This window comes from Pocillopora verrucosa, chromosome 5 (genome assembly GCF_036669915.1).
Source record: "Pocillopora verrucosa isolate sample1 chromosome 5, ASM3666991v2, whole genome shotgun sequence".
NCBI classification, from domain to species: domain Eukaryota; kingdom Metazoa; phylum Cnidaria; class Anthozoa; order Scleractinia; family Pocilloporidae; genus Pocillopora; species Pocillopora verrucosa.
This window is the reverse complement of record NC_089316.1, coordinates 4989929-5013374: the sequence shown is the minus strand read 5'-3', so window position 1 is coordinate 5013374 and position 23446 is coordinate 4989929. Positions and strand designations below refer to the sequence as shown.

At 35.9% G+C, this 23446-nt stretch overlaps 4 protein-coding genes and 1 non-coding gene across 5 annotated transcripts in view; 1 reads left to right on the top strand and 4 right to left on the bottom strand.

Moving 5' to 3' along the window:
• Positions 1–2933: 2933 nt before the first annotated feature.
• LOC136281185 (diacylglycerol kinase theta-like) lies at positions 2934–4234 on the bottom strand. Its single transcript, XM_066167435.1, has 4 exons — positions 4188–4234; positions 3910–3963; positions 3486–3584; positions 2934–3166 (listed from the first exon to the last, which is right to left on the bottom strand). Exons 1-4 carry the CDS (start codon positions 4194–4196, stop codon positions 3053–3055), a joined length of 276 nt encoding a protein of 91 aa, XP_066023532.1. The 5' UTR covers positions 4197–4234; the 3' UTR covers positions 2934–3052.
• A 349-nt stretch (positions 4235–4583) lies between these two features.
• Positions 4584–7064, bottom strand: LOC136281183 (diacylglycerol kinase theta-like). The gene is made up of 5 exons (XM_066167432.1): positions 6890–7064; positions 5991–6291; positions 5588–5678; positions 5101–5162; positions 4584–4653 (listed from the first exon to the last, which is right to left on the bottom strand). The coding sequence occupies exons 2-5, from the start codon at positions 6218–6220 to the stop codon at positions 4593–4595; spliced, it is 444 nt and encodes a 147-aa protein (XP_066023529.1). The 5' UTR covers positions 6221–6291; positions 6890–7064; the 3' UTR covers positions 4584–4592.
• A 2942-nt stretch (positions 7065–10006) lies between these two features.
• LOC136280653 (uncharacterized) lies at positions 10007–10908 on the bottom strand. The gene is made up of 2 exons (XM_066166286.1): positions 10900–10908; positions 10007–10719 (listed from the first exon to the last, which is right to left on the bottom strand). Exons 1-2 carry the CDS (start codon positions 10906–10908, stop codon positions 10063–10065), a joined length of 666 nt encoding a protein of 221 aa, XP_066022383.1. The 3' UTR covers positions 10007–10062.
• A 125-nt stretch (positions 10909–11033) lies between these two features.
• LOC136281182 (uncharacterized) overlaps positions 11034–23446 on the top strand; it is a 293318-nt gene continuing 280905 nt past the window's right edge. Inside the window, exon 1 of the mRNA XM_066167430.1 lies at positions 11034–11055. The gene's annotated coding sequence lies outside the window, so the exon portion shown is untranslated. The remainder of the gene's footprint in view (positions 11056–23446) is intronic.
• Trnat-ggu (transfer RNA threonine (anticodon GGU)) lies at positions 20880–20952 on the bottom strand. Its single transcript has one exon. It is a non-coding gene; the product is annotated as a tRNA-Thr (tRNA).

The window sequence follows — 23446 nt, the reverse complement described above, 5'->3', positions numbered from 1 at the left end:
TTTTAGAACTCATCCGCGAGCATTAAAGTCATAAGGAGTTAAAGTGACGTTAATTTTGGGTTGTATATTAAATTAAAGAACTTAGACTTGCGGTTAAGATTTCCGCAGCTAGTAAACATTGGCCGGTACAGTAACAATCTGAATAGTTCGAACATTACTACAACTCGTCCGGCGAGTATTCAGAGTACGTGTCGAGTTGTTTAATTTCGTTAGTATCTCTAGCTGAAAAAAAAAAGGTAAAAATGTCACACAAAAAAAGAGAAACTATTACTGGATAAGACGTCATGCATTAGAGATTTAACAATATATTGAATGACCTAACTAGCGCATTTCTAGAATTTTTATAACTCGTATGAGAGCATAATGATAGCTAAAAGGTAGAGTGACGTCTATTTTCGTTATGTTACTACGTTCTTTATGAACGCAAATTCCTTAAAAAAGAAATTAGAAAGATGTTGTGGTAACGAATAACAAGTCAGATATAGGATATTAATTGGTACAACAACAATCTGATAGTTCACTTCCACACAAGCTTGCGAGTGCTTTGCATGCAAACTACGTTTAGAATTGTTAGAGGTTATAAACAAGGTCAGAGTTCGTTTGTTAGAGGTTTTTATAGAATGAAAATAATTTAAAAAGGTCCTGTCTTAGAGTTTTTATAACTCGTTTGCGAGAATTATAGTCATTAGTGACCTCTGTCATGGCTGAAGCCTGCCTCTTTACATAATTTACATTATTATTAACATTAACCTGAAAATCGACAAAAAAAGAAAAAAGGTCTTAGAATACCACTAACTTAGATATTTAGTAGTGTTTTTAAATCTAATTTTGTAGCCCATTTCTAGATTTTTTTAACTCACAACGAGAATTCTAGTTCATTGTAGTATGTGGTATTTTTTTTAACTTTGTTCAAACGTGATCATTAACATGGCTTCTACAGTAAAAATAACTTGAATGTGTGAGTGGCTTTTTGAGGGAAGTAACACCGAGTTACGAAGAAGGGTTCCAGATCTACTGTAAAACGTTAACGAAGACTTCAATAAAACATCTTTATGACCTTACACATGAGTCCGTTCTCAATTTACCCTGTCAAGGTTTCTAAGTCACGCTTCGGGTTCATCCACAGTGTGGATTATGTGCCACAATGACCTGTGACAAGAAAAATTGCTTTCTGTATCTCTCATAGTGTTGAACTTTTCGTTTTAATGAATTATTCAGACTGAATTTTTCCCAGAAACTGAGCTGTTTTCTTTTAAAACCATAATGTATCTTCTTGACGCGACTCTCTTGGAGGTTTTTGGTTACACCCGATGTAAAAAAAGGGGTAACAAATGTATGTTTCCGGGAGGTTAGGAAACATTTTCAAGCTTTACATTTCCATCCTAAGACTTCCACCAAGGGTGGGTGGGAGTGACGGTTAGCATTTAAAAAACCCTCAGATATGAAATCTTTACTGCACTGTGATTGGTTTAGAAGTCTCGCACCACCCTTTGTTCTGCCTTTTAGGGTGTTGACTCGTCATGAATTTTAGTCCTTAGTGACTGCTTGTGATATTTCCTTCTTGTCAACCGCTGAGCGAACTTAAGAAATTCAATAATTTGCCATTGCGGTTAAATTTACTGGGGGACTAGAATTTACGCTCCAAAGTTATATTTCCAGTGAAGGACTCGAAGGTGTAACATGTAGAGATACACAGCTTATTATGACCACACTTTAAAGAGACCTTCAGTTAAACCTGAGTAAATCGAGTCACAAATCCTGAGTGAAACTAACTCAACTTAAATAACTTAACGTCTGTACAACCCACTAGAAGCAAAGCGGAAAATCTTCCCTTCCATTCTACACTCTTCCTCGTGCTACACAGCTAACCTTGCCTCGGGAAGCCTGACACAGTCAGGAAGAGCATAAACTTGGGATAAGTGAGACTAAAATCGAATTAGAATGAAGGAAGGTGTCATACCTTCCCAGAACCTCGCCGATTTTTGCTCGCTCTCTTTTACTCTTCTCTCCTCTTACAGCGAGCCTATCACCAGCTATGCCTTTAACGACGAAAAAAAAGGTTTTCTCACAAATTTAATTCACGCGGATCACATCTACATGAACTGATCATTTTATAAAATGAAACATATGGAGAAAAGGCAAATCAATAGAAGGCGTTCATGCATATTAGCTTGTTAATGAATATTTCTGCAGTTAAACCACTTTTTACATATAATTACAAATACAACATTCTTTTGAAATATACTCGAACTTATATTATCTTCAAATTCACCGGTGTCTTCTGTAAAAACTCCATTGACGGGACAAGCTAACTTTTCAACTCCACCTCGAGACAGAGATTTCAACATTTTAGTTCGCACCTGTGATATACGATTGTGGAACACCAGGGTACACGTATCGTCGACTCTCAAGTGTTTTCATTCCTATCTGAAATTGCGTTAGTTAATCGTATTCTTCTCACTTTTTTCTCGCGCCACCCTTTTTTTCCTACATACGACTATGGAATACCAAGTTACGAGTTTGGTTCGTTAGCACGTAGCGTCTACTACAACGCCTTTGCGCATTTACGGGCGGAACGGGGAAAGACAGAATGTGGCCGAGACTAGTTCAGAATCATTATATACCACTTCGATAAACAAGTCATGGCCGGTGATAGAAATTGACTCCAATAGCACGAATGGTAATGTACACTGAAGAGGTTCGAATGGTGAGGACTGAGCCGCTCTCCTTGTTTCAGCCTATATGACGAGCACGTGATGTTCGTGTGATTTCTCAACCAACATGCATTTCGTGCTGGTAGAGTTTCACAATTGGTTCAATTTAACGCACTATAAAGATGGAATTTTAGTCTGCACTGTTTACAACACAGCGTAAACCCAAAGCGATGCAAATGACAGTAATTTCCTTTACAATTTCGAATTACATTTTCTCGGCTAAAGCAATACTTAACTGGATGAAACTTTACAAGATTACCAAGTTAAGTACAAATCAGAGCTGGAAAAAATATCCAGTATGGTTTCTAATTAAGCTGCCATAAACCCGGGGTAAGTGTTTAATCATCATAAAAAATAGTTCTTGTTGCGCTGGGGCTTGCAGGAGGGCGAGACGAACTTGTGGGTCTTCTTTTGTTTTTTACTTTAACCTTCCTCTTCGATAGCATCAGCGCCTAAAGAAAAAAATAAGTGAACTTACGATGAAATTTCGAGAAGTGTTCGATGGCCGTTTGGGTTCTAGCAATATTTTCTGAACTCTCCAAAGAATTCTGAACCAAAGTCGTCCGGTTATAAACGTTTTATTGAATTCTTGGATGTAAACGTTGACAAAAAAAATAATATTAAAAAGTTTCTCAGGTAAAAAGATAAAACTAAATTGATTTTTCGAAATGTTCTTGGTGCATTTTTAACACTGAGATATGCGAGTCCAATCACAAGCCTTTCATTTTCCCCAAAGAGTAATCTTTTACAGCGTCGTTACACAGTAAATACCTGTGTTAGTATGGGCCGTACAATCACATTTCCAGGAGGCTGCATCCAAGGTTCACCATCTATTTGTACGGGCATCTCTGATTTTAATTTGATGTTGATCTGTAATGAAGTAAAAATAATTGTCATCAATTAAAAAAAAGCATTGAAGCGGATGAATGAAGAGGGTACATTTCTAAAGAAATTGTGGTTCTGCGTCGGTGTGGGGGGGGGGGGGGGAGGGAAGGGGTGGTGAGGGAAGGGGTGGTATTACATGATAGTTTTTTATCAACTGATTTTATAAAGTAAATATGCAGAAAAAAATGACGCTACGCCACTGGTGGGAACAGAGTAACGTGAAAAACAGAAATTACAAGAGAATAGTACGAGGATAATCAACTTATGGCTTCATTATGTTATTTACTGGATTACAACCAGACATACATACCTGGGCTCCCTGTGCTAGCCGAATACCAGTCCTGATTCCACTTTGAATCTGACCCTTTTAATAAAGAATTCGTCTCAATTAAGAACTAAGGCACCATTTTTATCGCTAAATAAAAACGTTTCTTATGCAAATACTTAAGAAGAAAGGAAAAGGCAGGATACAAAAATTGTGGCAGTTGTAGAAAAAAATACGCGGAGCAGATTGGAGAGAACAGTATGGTGCATATGCCTACTGATGTTAGGGTGTGAAGGGTAAAGATGGTGGTGATTCTGACTCACTAGGTGCATTACTCCCTGAAGTCCAACCACCTCGACAAGACCGTCACAGTGACAAGCTGGGGAATGACCCTGCAAAAAGATTCAAGCAATTTCAATTGTGTGAGGAAAAGGAATCCGGGATTGCATTTATTTCGTTTAACTTCGCTTTGCGATTGGTCCAGATAATTCAAGCCACTCTCCGAACCAATCACATGCATAACTAAAACCAACAGTGGTTTGGTCATTTGCTACTTCCCGCGCTATTGGCGGTTTGGACAATTCTACTCTTCGCACTTATTGGCTTCTTTATAGCTAATGCGCTGAATCTTTGAGCCTTTTCCAGACCTCCTCTTCTAGGGAGAACATGTCATGGTTATTTTATCAGTTGTTTGGTGCTAAGAATATGAGCAGATATCACCGCTTAATTCATGAAGTACTACATACATCTTCTTTGTCTGGTCCCCATGCATCTGTGCCTGCTCCCCAACTGGCCGGAAAACAAATTTAAAAAAAAAGTTAAAGCGCAAAATTTATACAAAAGAACAAAAGACTTTACAAGCAACGAAGTGATAATCGCAGGTCAGCTGCTATCAAAGCAATCTCAGAAAAGAAGCCTTAAAAATTCAGACTTCGACTAGAATCGAACCCGGGCCTCCCAGATAATAGTTGGGGACTGCTGCGAAGCCACGTGATGTAAGTGAGACAAATTTTGAAAGGTTGTTCGTTCCCGTAAAGGAATCAGATCATAATTATATGAAACAAATAATGTTGACCTACACGAATCATACTTTCACCGGGGATAAAAACTGTGCAGCTTAAAATTACTTGTTGAAGCCGATGTTCAGCGATTTTCTTGCAACTAAATTGAAAATCTAACCACTGCAAAATTAATTCGAATTAATTTGATTGACCTCAATTTCCAGCTTTTACTTACCTGCCTATGTTCAGAATTACAATTCCTTCTAGTGTTGGTAAGTCAAGTTTTTTGCCATCAATCTGCAGCGAAAAGGAAGTAAATAAGATACTGGTCTCTAGAAAGTTAAAGAGGACGAAAGGCAAACAAGCACCGCAAAACGCCAAAACAAAACGCTCAGGTGTGATTGGGGCATGAAATAAAAAATTGTGCAACTGATATACATGCAATCATTAAGAGTTGAATACAACTGACAGACGATGATGATTTGGACCAACACCCGATGCTAAGAAAGTTAATTCTGATACAGGGGTTTCAATAACCTTTTTCTATAAGCAGCTGTCGATGGTAAAATAGGCGGCTGTGGCCGAAAAGGGGCAGTATGGTGAAACCCAAACATGAGCCCGCTGGCAGGGTAAACAAAAGGCAATAAGACGTCTTATAGTCAGTGGTACACCCCTTTTATTGTGATCAGCCATTCAATACCATCGTTCTACAGATTAATCACCTCTATTTCGACCTCTTGGGTAAATGTCCGCGAGTAGCCTTTGACCATTTTCTTTATACCTGCTCTAAAGTAAACCCCTTTGTTATGAAGCCTGAAACAAAAAGAAACCAAAAAAAAAAAGGGGAACTAGAGTTTAAACACAGTCGCACTAACAATAAATTGCAAAACACAAAGTCGGGGGTTTTTCAACCTATCCCTTTTCAAAAGAGCTTTCAACGGAGGTTAAAATTTATCCGGAGTTTGAGCATATTAAACGCCTTAAAGATGAAACAACAGTACATCTCAGAAGACTATGGAACCTTTGTTACCATCCAATGGCTTTCGCAATCAACACTCTTTTTCTTCAATCGAATGTACTACGACTAATTTTGTAACCTTTAAATTTACTCCTTTGTATCCTCACCTGCTATGAAATTTATCAGGTGCTTCCTCCCTCTGAAGATGAAAATCTAAACAATGCTCAGCTCCAATTCCGATGCCAAAGTAATTATTCATGGTAAAAATACTAGGATCGTCTTCTCTTCCTCCCATCGAGCCAAGCACACTGTCGTTTGACATTGTATCAGGAACATTAGTGTCCGCTGAGTCAAACATTACACACCATCTATCAAGAAACACTTGATCAACGGCCATGAGAAGCGATACAGGACTCTCGCCACCAGAGTAACCACCTCCCGTATGGAGAACACGAGAGAGATCGTTACCTGTAAATTGAGAATCTCGTTCAATTTCCCACTCATTTTCTAGCTGCTATAGAAATCACTAGAGAGATGAATACATGTAAGCTGGGAATCTCATTCAATTTCCCACTCATTACCTTGCTACTATAGAAATCACGAGAGAGATTCATTTATACGAGAGTCTCATTCAATTTCCCACCCATTCTCTTTTCACTTTGCTATACCACCCGAAACGGCAGCTTTTCAAAATACGCTACAACGGTTTTTCTACTAATTTAAACCTCTGCTATTAATGGTAACTTGAAAATGCATATAATTACCGTATAGAGTTCCAGACTTTCAGTAATCAATACTACTTGATTTACTTTCAAATACTACAAACTTTTCAGGCCTAAAAGGGAAAATCTGCATGACTTTCCAGGGTCTCTATCGCTTAGAAAACACGAATGACTAAGTCATGATTAGTTTCAGATTTCCATCTCATTGACCAAGTTTGTCGAACGAGTCTTGAAATCTATGACATATCGCAGAAAAACAAAACGTACAAAGGTACTTTTGACTCTGGAAATAAATTTTCTTTAAATCGTGGGGAACACGAATACTTTGGAAAAAATCCACTTACCAATGCCAAGAGGAAGAACTGCTGATGCAGGTAGCTTACACTTTATCTCTTGAACAACATCATCCAAACATGACAGCACCCAGCCAACTGTGCCATCACCACCACAGATCAAGACACGAAAATCAGAAATAGATCTGAAAGCATAAACTCTGAAACAAAGATAAAAATCGATTCATATTTTAGATATTCAGAGATTTAAAGACGATGGGACAAAGCTGACAGAAGAAGACAAAGCTTATAGTTTTGAGTATAGAATAGCTGTAAATGATTAATTTGGGAAGCAACCTATACAACAAAATATAAATCGCTCTTCTGCAGGACAACGTCATATAAGGAAAACTAACCGCCATGCCTTTTTTGGACTAAAAATTTTACATCAATCTTTACCACTTCTTTGCTTGTTCCCCCTTGAAAGCGAGGCTTGGGGGGGAAACATTGGGTTATCTCATGTAAATATAGGTATCGCCCTTTAAAGGGTGCAATCTGCATTGGAAAGATTCTGCACCCACCCATATCTGCACTATGGCTTGATTAGCTTGGCCTTGGTCAATTCTCGTGGACACAAGAGTCTAAGGAGATAGTTCTTACTAAGTAAACAACTTCTGTGTAACCTCAACAAATTCGGGTGGGAATTCGTCTTGATATGTAGGGGGAGCGAGTTTAACATACCCTGATAATGGGCCTCCCTCTAAGAGGCTGTACACCTGATTAGGGTTGAGCAGTCTCTGGAAAGCTGTGAAAATGTCCGCCCCCTGACCGCCACCACTTTTGGAGTTTACCAGTACTAGAAGGGGTTGGCTTCCAGGGGGGAACAGTCCAGGCTATAGGGAATAACAAAAAAATCAAAATAGGCATAACTCCTTAACTGTAGGAAGAGAATACCGATATGCAAGAAACAGAAATCTTGATTCCAGTCAGTCTTTTTCAGTTCATCTGTTTTTTAAAGTACTTCTAGGAAATGCTCTACAGAAAGAACACAGAATTCGCTTTATACTTCCCATGGGCACTGCCAGTGATATAATAATGTGTCTTAATTATTAGATACATGAACTGAGCTCTAGGATTACTAGTAACTCACCACAACTTGAAAACACACTTTTCACCTCACAAAATTCCATGGCTACAAAACAATTACAAGAAAAAAGATGAGAACAACCAAAAGCCTCCCTTTGAGTATTTTAATGCGTAAAATATTAGGTCGCCAAGGTGTCGTCAATCTTGTTACCAGGGTCACTGTCACTCTTAAATAGCTGAATGGACATGGCAGATGGTCAGGGAAATGAGGACTCAGGAAACGTACATTAGCCCCTCGTAAAACAAAGATACTTATTTAGAAGCATCTAAAAAACAAACAAAACCGAACTTACTTTCTCCTAGAATGTTGCCAATCAAAATTTTGTATTTGCTCGTGTCAAGGCCAACTGGGAGACTACCAATGCATATGCATAAACTGCCCAAGGGTTCTATGTTTTGCCTCAGGTAGAATCTTGTGAGTTTCATTTTCCTTACAGACTTCTGCAAAGAAAAGAAGTACATTAATTTTTATAAGGAGTCTAACACCTTCAGATGAATATAAGATCTATTATTTATCATTAAAAATCACCTTGCAGTTATCAAAGGAAGTTAATGACAAAATGGGCGCAAAGACATGAAACTATGGAAAGCAAAGTTGTCACCACCTTACCACCATATTCAATGGCTATAACTTAAAAATAAGAAAAGTGGAAGGCAAAAAGGCAGAGGAGCCCCTCACCCAGATAATTAACCCTTTACACCCAAAGATCAGTGTGCATATTCTCCGTGCTGTTTTCTATACATTTCCTACGGTGCTGACATGGAGATTTTGCTTAACAATCAAGAGCGCTGGTATTTGTTGATCATTATTTAATTCTCATGACCTTAATGTTTGATTCAGGGGTGATACTGTAAGGAGAAATTAGATGTTGGTCAGTCTAAGGGGTAAAAGGGTCAAACTATTATACTGTTTAATACTACATAACTACATCTACTGTTGACTTACTACGTGAGAGGTTGATGATTCTATGCTAGCTTCTGTCCTTCAAATGACAACCAATAGATTTTCCAAATGTACTTCCTATTAGTTTTTATTTACAAAATTATATTACATTATGATTTGTGTATTGGTAAACAAACATTAAACTGTTTGTCTCATGATGTCAGAGTCAGGCTTATTGATCGATCAACATCTATCTAATCCATCAACACCTTCATCACGTGTCGAGGTCAAAAGTTGATATGTCACTATTTGTAGCACCTTGGTTTGTAATTATTGGTGGGTTATAGCTTGCTGTCATTGGAGTATTTCAATACTCATTAATTATTCCAATTAATTATTAATTAATTGTTACTGATCAGCTGTTATGCTTTTTGATAGTAAGCATTTCAATTCCATCATCTCTATTGACGTATTAGATTTGTGTATAAGTTGAACAGTTAAAGTTAATATCTAACCCTCTAACACCTTGAGTGTTGTACTATGAATATTGACAAGTTTTCAAGCAGAAAGCTAATGAGAAGACAGGTCCTTAATGGTCGGCTAATGGTCGAATAAATGAATATTAGGTTATATTGTTTGATTCAGTATCAAATTTTCATGGCTGAAAATATAAATATGTATCAATCACACAATGCAGTGGACTGATACGTTGATTTTGCAAGTACAGTGTATAGAGGCCATCTGATTACATCAATCAGAAATATAAAACTATGTAAAACCATACTATGTAAACTTGACATCATTTGATTCCTTATCCACTTACCAAGAGACAATATGCAGACCTCCTTCCCTGGAGAGTTTAAGTGAGATGTGTCTTTGTATTGCCTTCTTTAAGTGATGCACTGTCGCATTTTGGATGACAACTACAGCTGGAAGTTTATTAAAAGGCATATAAAATTATATATATATATATATATATATATATATATATACATATATATATATATAATTTGCACAATGGAGAATGTGCTTCCGTTTTCAACGCTTTATTAAAGACCCGACGCGTTTCGGCATTTGCCTTCCTCAGGGGCCTTAACATGCAATTGTTACAGAGTCGTAATTCTTTCTAATTGGTAAACAGTTTTAAAACCTTTATAACGTATGTTATAAACAATTTATGTACCTAAAACTTTATAAAGGTTTTCGCGTAAAAGCTTTATCCAGTTCTTTTGTTTAGTCCATATGGCTGAAAGGAGTTTAATGTTCTTTGCCAAAAAATCTCTCTTTCTCTAAGAACTTCTTTCTTTTTGTCAGTCTCTAAATGATCTTTTCGGATTTGCTCTATAATGGTTATGGTAACATTATTGTTAAAGTCGTGAGTTCGTTTGTTATGTAAAAAGTGTTCCGTGAGTTCGCAGCTACTCACTCCCTTTTTAATATGGTTTCTGTGATTGTTTAACCGTAGGTTAAATGCAGTTTCGCTTTTACCAATGTATTGAAGTTTGCAAATGTTGCACTCGATTATGTAAATGATCCATGACGATTGGCAGTCCACTGTATGAAATATGGTATAGGTCTTGTTGTTATTGGGACTGGTGAAAGTTGTGGTCTGGTTGATCTTTTTACACCAACTACACTTCGTTCTTTCACATGCTCTACATCCCTTTGGTATCAAATTCTGAGGTGTTTCATTTACAAATCTTGAACGAACAAGTCTGTCTCGTAGACTTTTCGGTCGTCGGTAAGCTACTAAAGGTGGCTTGTTGAAGATGAGTGATAATGTTTCTTTTGATTTGAGAAAGTTCCAATTTCGTTTAGCAATTTCTGCAATAAATGTGGTATATATATATATATAAAAAGAGTGGATCTTCCACTATGTTCCCCAAATTTTTTCACCAAAGAGAGCCATCACTTCTAGATGCGATAGAGAGTCAATCTTTTCCTCCGATTCTCTGGGCTCTCTTCGTCCGCCATATTGAGTTGAGGTTCATACCCAGGCTTTCTCGAAGTGCAAGAAGAGTGCGCCTGCCTCCGCTTGCCACGATTAGATTACAGCCGACATTTCAGTACACTCAAAGATCGCGTAAATTGGATAATGATCTCCAATGAAGAACAACTTAAGATTGTTGTTCTTCTGTGGTACTTTTGTTTTTCATGTGGGTATGCTGCTGGAGCCAAAAAGAAGAAGGATCTATAAACTATTGTTGAGGTATGTGAAGAGATTGAAATCTCAGCCAAGCTTCTTGCGCTAAAATTACTGGTAGTATTTCTTTGTGATCGATCGAGTGCTAATTTCTGCAATTTTGAATTTGGATTTTATCTTTCTTCGAAAAAAAAAGCGAGCATTTATAAAGTCTGTGAAATTGGTATTATTTGAGGGAAAATTCACGAAATTTGTCGCGATAATAACCTACCCGCGCGGATTTTGTTATGCAGTCGAGAAAATTAGAAACTTTGCATACGTACGGTACGTACGGGAGGACTTTGGGTGAACTTTATGGCAAAATATGTAATACTGAAAAAAAATCCATATTGGATTGTTAGCCAAAAGTGGCTAAGCTAGAGGTTGTTGTTGAAATATCGATTAAACTGTTGATATGTATTGTGTATGCCAGATGATAACACTTCTGTGGTAAATGTGAACGAGAAGATTAGTCCTTCGAAAGAGAAGGCGAAAGATACTAAAATATCACGCGATTTTTTTTTTTGTCCTTTTATCGCGGTATTTCAATTCATCGATATTCAAAATAATAGTTTTTCAAGCGCTCCTCATGGAGAAAAAGTGGAAAATTAAATAACTAAGAACATTTTTGCTTTTTTTGTTCAAATATATGCACACTACATAATACCCTTGCGAAATGGCTTTTGGAATTCCTAGGAATTGCTAGGAAAATCCTAGGAATTCCTAGGAATTTATTCCTAGGAATTCCTAGGAATTCCTAGGGATTCCTAGGAATAAAGGTGTGAATTTTCACGGTAAATTCGGACTGGGAATTCCTAGGAATTCCTAGGAATTCCCAACCATAACAACTCTGGTTCAAAAAAACTTGAAATTCCTAGAAATTCCCAGAAATTCCCAGAAATTCCCAGAAATTCCAAGTTTATAGCCAACAGGACTTGGAATTCCTAGGAATTCCTACGAATTCCAACTCAGAGAACCAATGACTTTCCCTGAAAAGCTGTAAATCTAAAAAATTCCTAGGAATTTCTGGGAATTTCTGGGAATTTCTAGGAATTTTTGGGAATTTTTAGGAATGTTTAAGAATTACTGGGAATTTTAAGCAAACATTTGAGGCTAATGATATAAAATAAATACTTAAAATTAAAAAAACCCGGCTAAAATTCAAGTATTCAATGAAATTTATTTAGAAGCTTAATTAAGGCTTACATGTAAAATATTTTTGATTAATTATTAACATCAATGTGTGGTAATATTAGGATGGAATTTGATTTATTTTTCTTTTCTTGAAAACTTCATACGGATTAATCCTCAATTACAGCTATTCATATAAAATAGTTCTAATCAATCATTAAATTTGGTTTGACACAAATTTTGAATAAAATCTGTTGATTCTTTTCCATAAAATACAATATCTTAAGTTATATTTATACAGTTATATTCTTGGGAGTGAAGGGGCTGATTACAGACAAATAAAATTGATTTTTTGATTAAAACCTTGTTGTAACTGTAACAATAAATTAGAATGAAGTTATCCTAAACTGCAAACTTAGCTGCTGTTTGTACTGTTTGTATTTTTTTTCCTGGGCTCACAATGAGTTGGCCTTGAATGAGGTTGTCAACAAGAACCTTGACCATTTTGTATCTGGATTCCTTGACATCTGAATTTGAAAAAAAATAATATATTAAAATATGTATGTTTAAAGCTCAGACCAGTCTTTTAAGATGGCTATGAGGAAAAGGGCATTCATTGGATTCTCAAATTGAGAAATGTCTGTTATGGAGTTAGTACATCTCTCTCATGGATTTTACTTAAAAAGGGCTGAATACATTATTTTGTTTTTACCAAGGAGGGCTTCTTTATATACTAAGGTTTGTTATGAATCTTGAATGTTCCCAAACGTGACTAGAGGAATCTTGAAACCTTACTGATAGGTTTATTTCATTGTAAAGCATAAGCTTAAGAAACTGCGGCATGCAAGTGACCGATTCGATTCTCAGAAGTATTCTAGTTTCAGCTGCGCCGAGCGTTATGTAAGCTTAATTAAACCCGCTACATTTATTCTTTTATAAGATTTTGATCACAACGAATATCGCAATTTTTACTCACCACAAACTTTCAAAATCGTAGCTTTACAGATGGCCACTCGACCCTTGTTTGTACCGGTCCATGTGTCAACTGTTGTCCCTTCTTTTAACTCCACGGCGCCAACGACTTTCTTCTCTTTTACAACACTCACGCTATTCTCGTTTTCCCATTGAACCACAATAAAAGCTATCTTTAGAAATGTTATATTAAGCAAAACAGTTGAGAAAAGCGATCAACCGATGAAAAGTACATTTAAAGATGAGCGCCAAATGGAGTTTTCTTTGTTTCCGATCACGGGCATGATCACGTGGATCTTTTAGGACTTGTCATTGGCTAGCAAAGTGAATCCGCTGGCTTGCCGATTGCAGTGTTAAGAGAAGCGCCCAACTTTATTCTGACTTCTCCGACCGGTTCTCTGCTTCTAGAAGATGGATAGCTTGGTGATATAAATAAAGATGTGAGCTCACTCTATGTAGAAATAATCGACAAGAATCGATCGTATTACAAATGCACGATTTGTGGCCGAAAGTTGTCGAGGAAACAAAGACTCGAAACTCACTTGAGTTGTGTTAATGGCAAAGGTGAGAAATAACACAAGCCAATCACAGTTTTGAATGCGACTACAAATCGTCTTTTACCCTCATATTTATAAAAGAAGGATACCACATTCGGAAGTGTAAGAGATACATAGATGATCCCAGTGTACCAGTACCTAAATCTACCAAGCTTGACCGTAGCAAGCGTTCAGCAACGCGTTCCAACACCGCCATCTCGATTCCTCAGTCAGTCGTTTCCACTGAACTTAAAGCAGTATTGACAACAGAGTAGAGTGCGTCTTACAAAGGAGAAACATTTGTACAAGAGACAGGAGTAGCTATATGCGATTACAGAGGTGCGTTGGAACTCTGGTCCACAAATAGTTATGCACTGCCCGAAGTATAAAACAATTTTGTTGATAGCTGACAGACAGAAAAGAACAACAAGTAAACTTAAGAGCTGTTATTATTGAAGTATGACTAGCACTTTTCATTTTTATATAAAGAAGGACTTGTAATTTGCACCAAAAATAAAAAGATGTAATATTTTTTTGGGAGATCCAGTGATTGGGACATTTAAGAAATTAAGTTATGAAAGGAAACTTGGTTGGTACTTCTCACTACTAACAAGTTTTGTTGACAAATATTTTCAGATCAGAGTTTCAAATAAAGTAAATTGAAGACGTCATATAAAAGGTGTTTTTCCTCAAAGGGTACATTGACTACCTCTGTCTTGTCTGCATGCCAAATGTTTGCAAAGTGTGTGGATGATCCACAAGTATTGGAACTCTTACAAAAATGTTTTGTAAGAATAAAAACAGCAAAACAAATTACAGCAATTACTCATGAAAATAGAGCAAAAAACTGAAAAAAAGCAGCAACAACAATCATGAAAAAAGAAAGATTAATTAGGTGTTGAATTTGTTTGTCTAAGGCATGAAATTTCTACTAAAAGTATTGTCAACAAAAAGTCTCTGACAGCATTTGAGGCAACTGAGCTTGACTGTTCCAAGGTTTTGTAACAGAGGCAACCAGTAATGTAGGTTAGGGAAGTAAGATAACAATGTAATTATTGTTAATTATTGTGGAAGTTGGCAATTTCCATTTAACATAACTGACAGCTGGTTCATGAGAAAATCCATATTAATGTAAAGATTTACTAAAACTTAGTTTGAGTAATAAATTTCATGATCGTTAAGTAATAAACGTGTACATGTATGTATATCTCTTGGTAAGTTTTGTATAGCATACCTTTTATTGAGCCAAAGTTTTAAGCCTCTGAAATTACTCTTTTTCTTAAAACCTTCACATTCAAGGTATTGAGAAATTCTTAGAATTTATGTGGACCTCAGGGTATTAAAATTGCCTCAAATTCAATTCCCAGAAATTCCCAAGAGTTCCACACTTCTTAAATTATAGGTAGTTTGTAAAGCTGAGAATTCCTAGGAATTCCTAGGGATTCCAAGTCCTCACAAAACTGGAGTCTTCCTTTCCCAGAAATTCCCTGTAATTCCAAGCTTTTTAAATCAGAGTTAATTTGCATAAGTGGGAATTTTTGAGAATTCCTAGGAATTCCTAGGAATTCCTAGGAATTCCCAGAAATTCCCAGAAATTCCCAGAAAACTGGGAATTCAGTTTGCAAGGGTCATTTGCATAATTGGGAATTTTTTAGAATTCCTAGGAATTCCTAGGAATTCCCAGAAAACTGGGAATTCAGTTCGCAAGGGTAGTCTGGGCTATTTGAGAAGGAGAGTCGCGACAGGTGGTCTAAAGTGATGCTAGAAATTAATAATTTATTACAAATCTCGTCTCCTGGCAGCAGTGATTAGGTTAATATCATGGCTTTGATCTTCTAGTTTACATGAAATATAATTTGTAAGGACTTAAAAGCATAGATCTTATTAGAAATCTGTAGACTGTTCTTCAATAGATGGGTGCAACTGGTTCATATGTGATTCATACAACGTAACTCATACAATGTAACAATGAATTATATTCATACATGTACCAATTCAATAAGCACAAGATTTTAGTTGTAATATGTATTAGTGAAAAAGTATGATTTGTGCATTTCTGAAGAGTAGTTTAAATACCTGACTGTGTATATATTGTTGAATTAAGACAAACAAAATGGAGTTGAGAGGGAAAATTCCTACATTCTCATTAAAAAAACATTCACAAGATTTTTCATTCAAAGTATGGTGTTGAAACTCAGTAGAATATGAGTGACGCAACATGTTAAGAATATTCTCAAAATATTTATACAAAAAAAAAGTACAGGCCACTATAATTTTAGCAAGAAAACATGGTCTGCACAGTAATCTGAATGTTCTCTGATCTGTGATGGCTTTTGGTGTTCTTTTCAATGAACTATTTTATTGCCAAATTTGGAAACTGGTGGGCAATGGACATAATCAAGTAAATTGTGTTAAATTGGATGAGTATTGTAAATACAATTAAGTAAGGGGGCAAAATCAAATAAATTAACTTAAATTCCCTCTTGGGTTTGCACAAAATGCAGTTATTTAATTTCTTAAATTATAGAAACTTTCACACTAATCAGGAAAGAATGCAAAAATGAAGACTAATTAATCTACTAGGTGAAATTTAGAGTTTTTAATTCTTTTTCAGTTTAGAAGCTTCTAGTAGAGCTAGTAAATATGAGATCATTATCTGTCTGTACTTGTTTGGTTTTATATCAGAAATCTCAGTCCTTGAATATTTTAACTGCTGACTTGTGCATAATTACCATATGGACAGACTTTCATGAAGTATTCTATATAAAATCATATGATCTTTCTATTTCAGTACAAGCCTGCTACATGTGAGGACAAAGCAGATAATGGCGACATTGTGTCTGTTCACTATACAGTATGTACATATATGACTTTCATGTTGTCTGCTTCTTACTTGAAAGCATTACAGTGAATTCCTAAGGAAAGGATGTTCTCACATCCTTACATTTTTCAAGCCAGAAATTTGAACCAAAATTGTTTTAATCACTTGGGTGCCAACATGTTATCAGTAAATAGAATTTGGCATCCTCTCCCATTAGCTTTCTATTATCATTTTAAATTAGACTGCCTAAACAAAAAGACAAAAATAAACCGTCAAAATAAAAAATAAAAAAACAACAACAACAACAGCACAGAGTAAACACCAAAAAAAAGTAAAAACCTGTTCTCAATTCTTATTAAAGATGTAGCTATTGCAAATGTTTGAATTTCCTTAATTTGTCAATGAACTTTTTTAGGGTACACTGGTGAATGGACAAATGTTCGACTCATCCCTGGCAAAAGGAAGGGAGCCACTTGAGTTCCAGTTGGGCAAACGGAAGGTTATCAAAGGTAACTTGCTCCAGGCCTTGTTGATTATTTTGCAATACTATCAGGGTGATTTAGTTTTGGATTCATAAATTAAGCCATTAATCCAAAGTTATCAGTCAACTGCTCTCTATAGCAAAAAAAAAAATTTTAAATCATGAGCTGATGAGAACACAGTTTAGCAACAATATATAAAGCATGAGAACACTCAAGAGAGCATTTGACTGGCAATTGGTTTTTTTTAAAATCTGATTTGTTGAGAATATGGAGCAACTGTTGTTGGCCAATCGCATAGAAACTTGAAGTGAAACCATAAAATTAACACTGGTGAAAAACCTCACAGGATCTTTGAGGATCTTCAAGGATTGACAAAGACCTGCCAAAGATCCTTAAGGACAAGGATCTTTAAAAGATCTTTAAAGGATCTGTAAAAGATCCTCAAAGATCTTTGTAAGCAAAAACGTTTGTCAAGATCCTCAAGGATTTGATAAAGATCCTCAAAGGATATTACAAAGATCCTCATAAGGATCCTCGCAAAGATCCTTTCAAGGATCCTTTCAAGATCTTTGTAAGGATCCCTAAGGATTTAATCAGGATCTTGCAAGGATCCTAGTCAAGATCTTTGCAGGATCTTTTTGAGGATCTTTCAAGATCCTCAAGGATTTAATGAGACCTTCCAAAGATCCTTTCAAGGATCCTATTAAGATCTTTGCAAGGATCGTTAAGGATTTGATCAGGATCTTACAAGGATCCTACTCAAGATCTTTGCAAGCTCTTATCAAGGATCCTTCAAGATCCTCAAGGATTTAATGAGGATCTTTTAAAGACCTACAAAAGATCCTTTCAAGGATCCTGTAAAGATCTTTGCCAGGATCCTTAGGAATTTGATCAGGATCTTACAAGGTTCCTTAAGTCAAGATCTTTGCAGGATCTTTTCAAGGATCCTTCAGGATCCTCAAGGATTTAATGAGGATCTTTTAAAGACCTTCAAAAGCACCTTTCAGGGATGCTGCTAAGATCTTTGCTAAGATCCTTAAGAATTTGATCAGGAGTTACAAGGATCCTAGTCAAGATCTTTGCACGATCTGTTCTACAATCCTTCAAGATCCTCAAGGAATTGAAAAGGATCTTCCAGATATCTTTAAAAGATTCATTTCATGATTTTGTACAGCTCTTTGCAAGGATCCTTTTTGAATTTGATGTGGATAATTTAAACACAACAAGGAATTTTCGCAGAAAATTATTGTGCAATAAGTGTAATGAAGGTTACCGCATAGCAACGCCATGCTTGAGGCTTTAGGGAAACTTTGTGACAACTGACATGACATTAAATAGGGTTTTGCATTATGGGATAGGAATTTATACGCGCCGAGATCTTTAACGGTCGCATAAAAACATAAGAAGCTCGTTGTTACGGCAAATATCATCGACAGTGGTCGGAACTAAAGGGAAAATGTACACAGAAATAAAAGTAAAGGAAAGGCGTTTTCTGGAGTTCAGAAACAAGCGAAAAGAGAGACAGAAACAACCGCAATCGTCAATCAAACTCCAAGCAGGTCTCGCGATTGCTCTGACTCTGAGGCTGAATGAAAAGAATTCATTGGTACTTCTGGAAAGAAAATGAAGAAACCATCCTCGCCTAATGATTCTTGCTCTGACCTCTTGGAGAGTGAGGATGCAAATGATGTGTTACAGGGACAAGGATACATGCTTATCGATCTAGAGAGATTCTCCTCGACGCTCACTGAAGGACATGTTTCTGAAGAAGGTGTGAATTTACTTGGTTCTGTGTAACCAATTTAAAAAGCTCTTTTAGAGGTTGTCATATGAATTCCCTAAAACACTTATTTTGTATCTCAGGATGTATTAGTTCAATTAATCTGAAGTTTTCAGGGCTGTATCCTCTTACTGAGTTGAGTTGGATAAGCTGACAGTTTCTCCATAAGCTGAATTTTAAGTAAGATATTGTGGAATAAATCACCTAATAATCTCGGTGAACTTTGAACGGGCACTGTGCCCATAATATAAACGACTCCAAAAGTTCCTCAGCTCATCCAAAAGAACGACCCTAGTACTTTGTTTTGACACTAAAAACACTTGATTTCATGCAATCTTTGTGCAGTTATCTTTTCTCAAGTATACCTAGGTTTTTCACAAATGGACAAATTGATCTGATGTCAAATAACAAATTAGTTTAGGGCAACATATTAGTTATATTCAGTATGTGTGATTCCTAAGCTTTCCTTTGGTATATAGGTTAATATGGTTCAGAAATATAGTCATTGAAGTACTCTTGTTTGCCTTTTTTTCATGTTTACCCCCTCTGTAAGAGTAGTCTGAGTCTGGTCATAGTCTAGTCCTAGACAAGTTTAACACATATATTTTGGTCTTCTTATCTTTGAGCTGGACTGTTGCCGTTTTTTTTGGAAAATGAAAATCTTAGTACTAACCTAAAGTCTGAACAGAAATAGCGTAGAAGTAGTCCTACTAGAAGAGGATGGGTAATTCTCGTTTAGCAATAAAAAAAGTTTTATCTTCATTTTTTTATGTTTGGTTCAATTTTTCTTTTTAACTTAGTATGAGGATTAAAGTATGCTTATTTTCTTGTTAAAATTTCGAAGGTTCTATAACATTCTTGCTAAGATCTTCAACGATCTTCCATTTCCTTGCCAGGATCTTCAAGGATCACTGACATTCTTGTCAAGATCTTTAAGGATCTTCAAATCTCTTGCAAAGATCTTTTATTTGGCTGTCAAAATCTTCAAGGATCTTTCTTTTTTTTGCCAGGATCTTCAAAGATTTTTCAATTTCTTGCCAAGATCTTTAAGGGTCTTTTATTTTCTTTCCAAGATCTTTAAGGATCTTCAAAATTTTCAACAAGATCCTTGAAGATCTTGGTAAGAAAATGAGAGATCCTCAAAGATCTTAACAAGAATTTGGAAGATCCTCAAAGAATTTTCAAAGATCTTTAAAGGATCTTCAAAGTTCATGTAGAGATCTTTGAAGATCCAGACAAGATCTTCAAGGATCTTGACAGGAAAATGAAAGATCCTTAAAGATCTTGGCAAGAAAGTCAAAGATCCTCGAAGACCTTGGCAAGAAAATCAAAGATCCTTGAAGATCTTGGCAAGAAAATCAAAGATCCTTGAAGATCTTGGCAAGAAAATCAAAGATCCCTGAAGATCTTGGCAAGAAAATCAAAGATCCTTGAGGATCTTGGCAAGAAAATGAAGGATCCTTGAAGATCTTAACAAGAATTTTGAAGATCCTCATGAAGATCCTCAAGAGGATCCTCAAAGGTCCTCATGAAGATCTTGTAAGATCCTTAAAGATCCTTGAAAGATTTTCACCAGGGAAACTTGGTTACTGTCAATACTTATACTTAGTTAAATGAAAAAAATTGTTTTAATTGCAATATTTTGACTTCTTTTACTATCTGGTTTCTGATTCTTTTTTAAAAGCTCCTAGTTAAAACAATTTTAGAGATGCTATGATATCCCAATTCTTCATTTCATGTAAATGAAGTAATCTCTTGACTTATAATATGTGAATTATTTAGCTACTAGAGTTTTACTTACAACTATGTGACGCTTTGTTGGTGATGTATACATACATAGTGAGGTATAAAAATTATAAGGAGGAAACATTAAAAGCTAAACTAGAAAGGAACCATTGTCCTCAGTCAAGTGTTCTGGTGAATTTGATTATATGAGGTTACCTTTTGTCATATCTAATGTTGTGAGCATAATAATTTTTGAAAATAAAAACCAGTGTAATTACTGTATAGTGATTTTAGATATATGAAATTCATATATTTGCACTGCGATGAAGAAACAAATTTAGGAGATCCTTGCAGCTAAGGACACTACTGAACTAGTGGTTGAAAATGGGACCTGAGAAAAATTCAGGCCTGTATGGGATTTGAACCCATGACCTCTGCGATACCAGTGCAGCGCTCTACCAACTGAGCTAACAAGCCAACTGGGAGCTGGTCAATATGTTGGGTCCAAATAAGCCATCCAGGTGATGAATAATAATGACTTCCAATATTTTGAGTTCTTCTTTTGCCTGGCTGGTAATACTTTTTTTAAAAAGCTCTCAGTTAAAGCCCTTTAAGAGATGTTAAGATTTCCCAAATTTTGATTTTATGTGAACTGCAGTGACAGAAAGTTCACCACTTTACAAGTAATTGCCACCTTAACTTTTTCACTTATTTCTGTAATTTTTTTTTTACAGGTTGGGAGATGGGTATAACGGGAATGTGCATAGGGTAAGTTTTAGAAATACAACAGTATGTGATAAAAAACACAATGTCAAATATTTTCATTATGAGCAGATTTTCATGATTAGCAATTAGTGCCATTGAGGAGGGGACTTCTTCTAAAGTGGGGCTTAGCTTAGCAGGATTTCCTCAAGTGAAAAAAAATACCTGCTTAAAATTTTACTTCTAATTATGCGACAAGTTGGGCTGCAAAAAATCATGCCCATGGATGGATACTATTTTCCAAGTTCTATCCATTTGAAATAAGCTATTTGCAAACAATTAACTGACAACAAGATTGGCATGGCAACTTTTAAGTAAAACTTCCTTTTGGGCTTCATAGCCCCTTACTGTCTTAACTGCCTTTCTCATTCCTCTTTTCACATTGTTTATTCTCGACAAATAAATTCAAAAACCCCTTTTGATTGATCATTTTTGTGGCTCCTTCAAATGAGTTTAAAGAAGCAGTGCTCAGGCTGATATTTTTCAACAGTCCTCGATTCTACTTTTTCTCTTTTGCAGTGAAAAAAGAAAATTGATCATCCCTCCTCACCTAGGGTACGGAGCTCATGGAATTCAGAATGTTATTCCTCGTAAGTAAATGTTGATTGTAAAAATGACCATGGGGGAACTAAGGGGGCCTATAAATACAGAAAATTGTCCAAGCACAAGTGCAAGTCCTGATTTATGACACAAGTGATATTTGGGAAGTTTACTTAACCCTTTCACTCCCAAGATCTGATCGTTAATTCTCCCCTGTAGCTGCTACACATTTCCTTATAAATTAGTTGTGAGAACTTGATGCTAGATCAAGATAGCAGCTTCTACCTGATAAGTTTGAATATTCTCATTACCTGTTTGCTGAAGAATGTATGGATATTGTAGGGAGAAGTTTTATTTTAGTCACTTCTGGGAGTTAAAGGGTTAATTGAACTTGGACGACCAAAACATTTCAGAATGTCACAAGCAGCCATTAATCATTAAATGCAAAAGCAGTTTGTGTGATTTTTGATTTTTAAGTCATTTTTCAAATCTCTTTGTATGTCCTCAGTCACACATTACTTAGAATAAGAAATTTCTAACGAGTTGGAAAATTCTCATATTTTCTTTGTAATGGCAATTTGATAAAATAATTATGACATTTCAACCAAGTTTAAAGTTTTTTGAAATGTTTAGAACTTAGCATTTTTTGTTTGTCTTTAATTCTGAGCACATGCAATATGTAAATCCTGTGTTGCAAGCTAGAACTTATTTTATTGAGCATGAGTCATTGACCAATCATGAACAAGATATCTATTGGATATGTGGTAATAGCCAAATAGGGAAAAATTTTCTTTTAAATTTCTTGTTATAACACAGAATGGGAATGGTTAAGAAGCCTTTCCTTTTCGCTCTCCTAGCAAGATTTCTGCGCAGCCCCATTGTTCACTATGCAGATAGTTTATGGATAAAAAAAAAATAATGGCAGAAACAATATTTTGCCTTTAGGACTACAACTTTTATTTGTTTTAGAATAGTATGGGGTTATGAAGAAATCTTTCTGCTAATCATGATATTAATATCATTCTACGTTACTGAATAAAAAGCAAATCCTAACATTTTCTTATTTTTGCTTTATTCTCACATAGCCGACTCTGTACTTATTTTTACCACCGAGCTCATGTCCATTAAGAGGAAGTCGCTGTTCGATCCAAAGTTATTGCTGCAAATAGGATTTTGGCCGCTCCTGGCTGGAGTGATTTTGTACTATCTGTATAGAAAGGCATCTAAGAAATCTGGCAAGCCTGAAACAAAGTCGAGCAAGAAAAATAAAAGGAAGTAATAAAACTGTGAACCTTTTTAGTAATGAGGTTATTCGTAAATGATATCAGAGTATGCCTCTTTCTCGGCATCAGTTGACTATGACACGATTTGATACCCTAATTTTGGAAACTTTCCATGCGCAACGCTTAAAAATTCGTCGACCACTCTGGAGCAATCAGCATAGAAACCAAAACTCGGTTAGTGACTGATAAAGGTGACAATTAACCCTTTAACTCCCAAGATCTGATTGTCAATTCTCCCCTCTAGCTACTACACATTTCCTTGTTAATTGATTACGAGAATTAGGTGTTTAATCAAGGAAATAAATTGTATCTGATGAGTCTGAATGTTCTCATTACCTGTTTGCTGTATAATATATGGATACTAGAGGAGAAGTTACTTGGTAATC